Source organism: Brienomyrus brachyistius, chromosome 14, assembly GCF_023856365.1.
Source record: "Brienomyrus brachyistius isolate T26 chromosome 14, BBRACH_0.4, whole genome shotgun sequence".
Taxonomy (NCBI): domain Eukaryota; kingdom Metazoa; phylum Chordata; class Actinopteri; order Osteoglossiformes; family Mormyridae; genus Brienomyrus; species Brienomyrus brachyistius.
The window spans coordinates 13022711-13032052 of record NC_064546.1 but is presented as its reverse complement, the minus strand read 5'-3'; the positions used below and the strand labels follow the sequence as shown (position 1 = coordinate 13032052).

Genomic DNA, 9342 nt, shown 5'->3' with positions numbered 1-9342 from the left:
CTGTGTGTGGGGTGAAGCGCGTGTGGTCACATAGAATCATTGAAATTAGCAGTCTGAGATATTTTTATTTTAAGTATTGGAATAACTCATAAAATATAAATACAATGTAAATGAACATTGTGATCCAAATTATAGTTTGTCACACGACTTAAAAGTTAAAATAACATTAATTTAGAAATGTTTCGATATAGAATTCGTTCTCTTCTGTTATTACATTAACCTCCTGTTATTTTAATTGCTGCTGTCGGTAGTCTAGATAAGACGTTCGGCCAGTGCCCCATGCCAATAAAGCTTTTACTTTGAATTTGAGTCTGAAAGCTGGCGGTTGCACGTGAGCTAATCCGGGCTTTTTAAAGCCCCGCCCTTTGGCCAAAAAGGACCAATAAATCTTTAGGAAACGAGCGGCTAGTGCCAACGCACAGAGCCAGGACGCATGCGCAGTCGCAGAGCAGGAAAAGAAATGGCGGAGTTCGGGGAGATCAATGGGGAGCAGTCTGGTCGGAGCGAGCAAGTCAGGAGTGGTGGAGGACTTTCTCATGGGGAGGGCGCTTCTGCACTCCGTGAATCTGTGTGTGGCATTCTCAATGCCATGGCGGCATTTAGTACAGAGGTTGGTGCTTCGGGGGAGACAGCTTTCTGCGGTTTTACGATGTGAATGATCGCTACCTGGATTCACTCTCAGTTATATGATGTCTCTTTAAACTTATCAAGTTAATACTGGGACTAGGTACTTGACGCCCTATCAGAGTTACGCAATTTTTCAAACATTTTGAAGATTAGTAAGTAAGGTAGGATACTTTCTTTTGCGTGCAGATTTACTGCATAGCGGTACGAAGACGTGATGCAATTGTGGGTCTGTCACTGTGTCAGCTGGGAGGTTAACTAGTAACTTGGGCGTTATTGTGTATTTAATAGCTGCGTCTGATGTCTGAAAGCGACTTAAAATTGCAGATAATTAAAACGTTATGAAAACAAATGTTGTGTTGCTTTTTGGAGTTTCAGAATAAATAAAATCCGAACTTTCAGCTGGATAATGGATGCTGCTCCATGCGTGGGAAACGCAACACTGTTAGGTGGAAATGCTACTGGCAATAAGCGTGTAAACGCCCCGTTTACAGTATCCCCTTTATTTCTGAAAGGTTATCCTCCCCCGTTATGTGAAGAAATTTAGTTTTTTCCCCAAATGTTTGGTTATCTGTGATAATCACGAATGTTCGATTTATGCAAAGCACCCGTTTTATATAATATTATGGAAATAAATTAGAAAAACAAAAGCCGTATGTCACTTTCTCCTACTGTTGTATGGATATGTGTTGTCAAATTTTATAGAATAGTAGTACTTTATTATTCTTTCTCTTTGAGCCGACCACATCTTGCTCTCAATGAGACACAAATACAGGTGAGAGTAGGCATGGGGGGGTCACAGCTCAGGGTCAGTTACTTTGCAGCCCCTGGGCAGATGGGGGTTAAGGACCTTGCTCAAGTCCCCCACAGATGTGACTATTTGGCTGAGACTCAAACTAGCGACCTTCCAACCACAGACACAGAAGTTTAGCCGTTTAAGCCAACACATTGCTCTCCACTTGTTTATTGATCATTGTGAAATTATTCTCGTTCTGAATATTATCTAAGAGTATAATTGATTAAATAGTTCTGATTTGTGTACTGCTTATGTGTTATCAAAAATAAATTAGTTATCTTCAATAAAAATTCTTTGGAAAGCTAGCTTGTACTGCATTGATGCCTACAGATGTGTATAACTTAGATTGTCCAATTAAGACAAAAGCATCAATGTTGCATAAATAAAGTCTGATTTCCTGAAAAATCTCACCCAATAAAGGCATTTTTTTAGGTTCTGTTGGAAATCTTTTTTTTTTTTTTTTTAACCCTGCTCAATCTTTCTATAGAATTAGGCATAATTTCATTTTACTTTTATGTCCTGTGTACTTTGGAATTTCAACTGCAGCGCTAAGGAAAATAGGTGTCCTGTAGACTATTGTGATTAAACCTTGCCTTGAGATTTTTGATTAGGTTACAGAAATCCTTGCGTTAAATTTATAATTGATGCCAACATTTTATAGCCATATATCCCTAAATGTATAATTAGATGCAGTGTTTGAAAGAAGATATGCTTGATTTTAAAGGACAGCTCTCTCGTTGCTTTTGGCTCTCTGAAATGCTGATTGTTTTTTTTTCCCAGTTGAATTTAGGCGCTGATGCTCTGAAATTGGATGTCAGTCCAAGCCGTATCAATATCTCATCCCTTCAGCCAGCATCTGTGCTTACCTGTGTCCAGCAGCATATCTCAAAACTGCAGGTACACCTCTGATCATCTTCACTCCGCCTCTACTGCCTCATTTTTTCAATTCATTTCAAAAAACTTTATTTGTCCCTGAGGGGGACAATTTGGGCATACTGAACCAATCCGAGTGGGAAAGCTCTTAAAAACATTACTTTTGCAGTCTCCTTAAAATAATTAATATATTTAGACTTTTGGGGATATTTTTGAAGCATCTTTAAAATGGAGTTACAAAGCAGCACAGATTTCTGAAGGTTGCTAGTGCAGATCGCAGGGGGCTCCTTCTGTTGAAACCTTGAGCAGATACTTCATGAAATTTTCCAGCGGCACATAAAGATAATGCAAGTGACTGTGAATAAATGAGTCAACTATAAAGGGCTGTCTGAATCAGCCGTCGTCTTGATGCTGGAGGAATGTCCCTCATGTATGTATTCTTGCCTCTGTTCCTCTTGCTTTCGCCTCCACAGACCGTGTCTGCAAACCTGAAGCAGCTGATAGAGGCGGATGCTGTGCTGGTAGCAGCCGCAGACAGTGGGGGTGATGTGGGCCCCGCGGGGGGCAGCATCGAGCCCAAGAGAGACGACCCCAACGTGCAGATCAAAGTGAGCAAGTCAGAGGTGAGCCTGCTCTCATCTTCAAGGGCAGGGACTGATTTTTTAACGAACTCCAACCATTAATGAACGCATCAGCACCTCAGTCAGGGGTCAAGTTGTCAAGTATGTGTATTTATTTTTTCTCCCCCTGTTCGTCTAGCATTTTTGTACTTACTGTGACAAAAAATACTGTGTGTCTACTGCTAAGCAAATAAATATTGTTAAGAAAAGCTTGGTAATATTTGTTCTGGGCCGGTTAACGTAATCCAGCAGAAAAGGGCCCTTGAAAGCAATGTACTGCACTTGGACAGACGAGATGAACTGCACTGCAAGAGGTCCTGAAAGAGGCACAGGCCCTTGGCAGTTTATGAAGTGGCCTCTTATTATTCAAAACAATTGCATGCGGATGAAGACGACCCCGGCCTCTGTCTTTTGTCATCAGATAAACAGAATATTTGAGTGTTCCTTTCAGTGAAAATCCGCCAGTTGTGGAATCTGGGTTATTTTAAGAAAACACTCGTATGCTGCCCAGATGACATTCGCTTGGTTTCAACTTTTCTTCTCATTACTGCTAAACTGGAAACTCGATTTTAATATAGATGTTTTTTTTTTTTTTTTTTTTTACCCTTCACTGCGCTCCAATATTCTGCCGTCCTCGTTTACCATCTTTCTGTTTGTCTCCCCCTTCCCCGCACCTGCTGTAGATTGATAGAAGAATATCGGCATTTATCGAGCGCAAGCAGCTGGAGATCAATGAAAGCAATGTGCGGGAGTTTTGTAACGTGATCAACTGTAATCAGGGTGAGAACAGGGTGGGTGGGTGGGGGGGGGGTGGTGACCACGTAGATTGCCAGTGCTCTGGATTCCCCACACAACTTCTCAGAGAGGAAGCAGAGGATTTCTGCCTTCAACCCACCAGTTCAAGACCTGGGGATGTTGGGGGAAAAGTTTTAACCTGCTGGGGTCTAGGGATAGGGAACACACTCTCACTGACTGGGGCATGGTCACACATTTCATTCATAAACTTAATTCATGGCAAATACATTTGTTGTATATTTGTTTTGCCATTAAACTCATCTTAATCTTAATGTACATTGTAAATATGTCAGATTTATGTGAAGTTTGTAATTTGACATTAAACTATAGACATTGCAAAATGCAGTTTTGGACACTTGCAGAAACATTATAAAAGTACATAGTAAGCAATGGTGCCAGTTTGTTTTGATCCCAGATATGTGTATGCATGAGCCATTCACACCTGGCCACGCCCCCCCCCCTTTTAATGGCGCTGATCGGGATGTATCTGGAATGCGTTTCACCGCTGCGTTGTTCAGCAAATTACCATGCGATTTGAATACGCGGAAATGCACCCATTTATAATGTAAATAGTGATCTTCAGCTGAGGGCCGCACTACCTACCCCTGATGCTGGTAAAACAGAGAGAGGTGACATGCTTTACTTTTTTGCCAATATAACCTAATTTTAAAAACTTTAATACTTCTGATAATGGACGTTTTGAAAAGAAGACAGATTACGGATTTAGTCAGCGTCTTTTTTTTTATGTTTCTACAATAACATTTCAGCGACTTATGAACTAAAATACACAAGAAAGATTTGCGGCATCGCCGACGATGCTGTGGACGCAAATTGCCCCATCTTATCCTTTGAATCAGCCTTAAATTTACTATTATCAGTCTGTATTTTCCAGAACCTCCGTCTGTTTCCCAGGTAGCACAGGGCAGCGATGCACCCTGGATTCAATGCCGTTCCGTTGCTATGGGCAGTTTAAAAACACTGTTTCGCTTAATTGCCTCTCTACAAATCGGAATACCTAGTAGATAACTGCACAACACGGGGAGGGTATGCATGCTCGGAACACGCACGGCAGGGGTGGGATTCAAACCTCCACCCTGGCGGTGGAAAGCATCACCGCTGCCCTCTGATCCATCATCCCACCGTTTGTTTGTGTTAGTGATGGTGATGAGTATTGGCAACCGAACATTTTACATCGAAACATTATTCGCCAGTTTTTCTATGCTGTTAATTTCTGGCTTAAGATGAAGATGTCTACCAAGGGTGGGGAGATTAGCACCTTCTGCTCTGACAATAAGAATGATTCTGCTTTTATGCAGAGAACAGCTGTGCTCGGACAGACGCCATCTTCACGCCGTTCCCTGGCCTCAGGAGCCACGTGAAAGGTGATTGTGTTCATTCTCGTGCCCATACTTTTTCCGTAATTACCTTTGCAACTTTAATTCTTCTTCAGATGGTTAATTCTCCTTAATGTTTGTTTCGTTTGTATAAGTATTTTTAAAGTAGTTTTCCCAGCTTAGTCACTATTGCATTGTTTCCCTACAGTTTTTTATCACTCTGACTGCCATGTTGACTTAACTGATTATACGCCACACGTCACATGACACTTTTCTAGAGCACCGATTTTGACTGGCGCACTTCATTACTCCTGAAACAGTTCTCTGGTGTAGCTATGTGTCTCTAGTCAGGTCTTCCTCATACCAGTGTGAAGCACATTTTCCTGCACTAAAGCTGGCTTGCGATACTCATGCATTGAAATCAGCATGCCTCAGGGTTACTATTCAATAGACGTTTCACTGCGTACTACAAGTGCAAGACCTGCAAGGTTGATTAACGTCTGTCTGTTGCCGTGGCAGTGACGCGGGTGGTGAACACTTATGGTCCCCAGACGCGAGCAGCAGGCGGCAGAGAGACCACCAACCAGAAACGGGGTGGGGCCTCTAGGGATTGTGGGAATCCTGCTGTAGAGGAACGTCTCCACAACATTGAAGCACACCTCAAGCTCTCTGCGGGTGAGTTTTGTGTTGTTACTCCTTCATGCACCCTCCATTCTTCTAAACGGCGTTGAAGTGCCTGGTGAAGTTGTCCAGGGTATTAGTCAGTATCTTTTATTTTAAATTGCGCACAATTAAAAAAAAAACCAGGGTCAGTCAGTTCCTGGTCATTTGGTAGTTAATCCCGAAGTCGGTAATGGAAATGATTTCAAAACGTCTAAGTTGCAAATGAATGTGAAAATGCAATCTTGTAAAGAACGAGATTCTGTAATATAGTTAAATTCACGGATGAAGCATCTTTGCCGAATCTAATTAGCTGATGTTCCTGTACGTTGAGAAACACAGAACATTTTTTTTCCTGTGTATTCCTGGGTTTATTATGTAACTTATGGCGTGTCACTCTCCTTCCACCAGAGGGGCCCGTGCCTCTGAACATCTACCAAAGGCTGAAAATGTTGGAGGACAGAATCCTGGAGCTGGAAGGCCTCTCCCCAGAGTATTTCCAGTCCATGGTGAGTCTAGGAAACTGGGCACACTGGGATGTAGGTTTTGTCTGAGGACTCTACATGAGCGTCGCCTCGATCTCGAATCCTGCAAGATCCCGTCAAAGTGAGATGATATTCCATCATAAACCAGGGCGTGTCACTTTCTGTTACGGTTGCAGAAAATGTTATACGGCAAATTCATTTGTCAGTGATGGGATTTCATGGGATTTGAAGCTAATGTAGCAAATTACAGAACATCCAATGTAAACTGCTGCTGAATATCACGTAAAAAGACGTGCATGTCGATATTCCATTACGACGACGACTGTCATTATTAAGTAGGACGCAGCGATAGCATTTTTTTTCAGAATGCGTTTGAGTGCTCACTCTCGGGTACTCGCCGATACCGATGCCAATTAGCGCTGGGTAAACAAATATGACACATTGCAGGACAAACCGATATACAGATAACTTCCTGAATAGCCAGCGTGAGCTTGCTGACAGAGGGGTGCTGATTGTTGATTTTGTAAGCGGGAGCTGGTCGGGTCATGATGTTGATTCTAGTTGATCATGCCGCCCATGCTGGATGAGCGATGCTCAGTTAGTGCCGGGCGATAAGTTTTCCCTCTAGTGTGAGCCGGAGTTCTCTCAGGCCATTAATTTGTAATTTGAGTGGCTTTTTCAGTCCGGTATCTATGTCAGATTGGAGCGGACAGAGTTGGCAAACGAGTGTACTTGAGCCGCTGGCCGCCTTGCACGGGCCCGTGGATGAATCCTCGCTCTGCCATCGCTGAGAGGTCTCTCGCTCTCTCTCTGCTTTTTCATGCATCAGTTGAGAGGATGTTAAAATAAGCTCATCTTTATGGTTTCTGGTGAATTAATTTCCCTGGTCTTAAAGAGAAAAAAAAAACTTCTAAGGATGGGTTTAGAGCAGTGTTTCCCAACCCGGTCCACTGGGACCCACAGTCAGTCCATGATTTGCTCCTTCCAAGCTGCCTGCCAGACAGTCCACATTTTTGCTCCTTCTCAGCTCCCGAGCAAAAACATGGACTGTCTGTCGGTCCCCCAGGACTCGATTGGGGAAACACCATTTCGACACAAATGAAAGGCAAGCTTGAAATGTATATACGGGATACGATACAAGATTTTGATTTTATAAAACCAACATTCCAGGCACACTGGAATTCTTGTGCGGCGCTCTCTGAGCCAAGTAAATAGAACATTTATTTACAGTAAAAAGATGGTAATATCTACACAAAGGAAAGAAATTTTTATATAATTACTAATTAAGAACAAACTATGAAGGAACTTATTAAATACAATAAGTACTGCAAATTCTTGCATAGCTGCATAGAAGGCAGATGTTGCACAGTTATAATGTGCAATATTTTAAATGTGCAATATCTTATCCTGTTGCACAGTTAGGATATTGCACATTCATCCTATTTCGCAGATTCTGATTTTAATATGACCACTGGCCTAACATCCTCGAGCCGCTGCTCTCACAAAGCCTGCATCAACTCCCTTGCCTCACTGAACTCTGCTTTCCTTCCTCAGACATACTTGCACAAGCGACGAAAAACATCGTCACAGGTAAGACGGACACGTTGAATTGGTGTGGAGTCACCCCTTTACCCCATTCCACAACACATGAAAAGCAGTGTCCGTAATCCGGTTGCCTCTGTGTTTCAGGCTTACAGCCTGACAGAGTTGGACGGGAAGATCAACGCACTGAAGGCCACTTTGCTGAAGAAAGTTGGAGAGTTTCGGCTGAGAGACGCGGAGGAGTTCCTCTTTTGATGTGGCTGCCGCCCTTTTCACCGTCCACAGGGGTGCAGTACCCACAGGGAGTCGGACAATACCACTACAGACAGATGCTACCATTACATCTGTTTATATATCTCCATACATGCTAATTATGGTTTAATAGGTACACGTTGGTATTCCAGTAAATGGACTGACGTATCTGGAAGGGTCTGCTTTTTGTATTTGCCAGGTTTATATTTACGTTCTTCGCTTTGAATTGTATAAGTGCATGTTTTGCTTACCATTTACTGTTTTTTGTTTGCTTTTGTTCAATGTAATTTGTGACTGTTTTGTAAATAAACTGAAGGAAAAAGAACAGAATCTTCTGGAAGTTTTTGCTGCTGCGGACACACAGGCACACGTGTCGCACTCTATTGTTTGTCTAGCTTCACAGAGAATTGTCTTTGATCTTTATCTTGTTTTGCCGTAAATTCATCGAATCATGTTATTGGTTTATAGGTTGTATGCACTTTCAGCCGATCTCATCATCTCATGGCGGGCAGCTTGTCTTTACTTAATCCCGTATCTGTGCTTCTGAACGTGATCTGCTTGGAGTGTTCACTCCGTATTTGTAGTTCTCTCATTTTCTAAAGGAGGACAAGATGTGTGATTCTTAGTAGCTATGATGTACTGTATACAGCCTCGCGTCAACTTGCATTCGAATTTGGGGCCTGAACCGCTGGAAACGGGTCAATTTGGACGTATCTCGATATTGTCGCTGTCCGTCATTCATACACCATGCTCTATGCGTGATTACAAGTTAAATATGAACAGTGGGTCATTATTTGGCTGGCAGTGCTGCCCATTTTCCTTCACCTCTTACCCTAATTATTCATACACACACTAGCATCCTCTGTCGGTGTTTCTTTACTATGGACCTCAGATGTAAGCTAAAAGGGATCAGACGTGACTCTATGGCCCGTAACTCGACGCAAGTCTGTACTGTATAATTGCAGTGATAGCATTTAACCCTACAAACATAGACTTCTTGCATAATTAAAGAAGGATTTCTATGTGAATGGCGATTTACTGGTTTGTACTGTTAAATTGTATGAATCGATGTATTTTCAAAGAATTTAACAAGGTAGCATCAAAGCCTAAACACCAAGGTTGACTTTTTAAAAGGATCGATCATGTTACTATTCTGATGCGTTATTGTACCTCGATAGGAAAAGTGATTAAAAAACAGATCAATTTTCAACTTCAGGTTCGCTGCTGTTGACACTGCCTACAAATTCATTACTGTATAATTTCAGTCTAAATTTCCACTGCTTTACTTGGATGCTATAATGTTAGCTTTGACCCCAGAGCTGTCATTCAAGCAAAGCTGTATATCTGTAATTGGGGAGCAG

At 42.2% G+C, this 9342-nt stretch overlaps 1 protein-coding gene across 1 annotated transcript; it reads left to right on the top strand.

Moving 5' to 3' along the window:
* The first annotated feature begins 423 nt into the window (after positions 1–423).
* LOC125708015 (MAP3K12 binding inhibitory protein 1) lies at positions 424–8305 on the top strand. The gene is made up of 9 exons (XM_048975476.1): positions 424–610; positions 2201–2317; positions 2767–2916; positions 3597–3693; positions 5025–5090; positions 5562–5717; positions 6114–6211; positions 7742–7777; positions 7877–8305. Exons 1-9 carry the CDS (start codon positions 434–436, stop codon positions 7982–7984), a joined length of 1005 nt encoding a protein of 334 aa, XP_048831433.1. The 5' UTR covers positions 424–433; the 3' UTR covers positions 7985–8305.
* The last annotated feature ends 1037 nt before the right edge of the window (positions 8306–9342 follow it).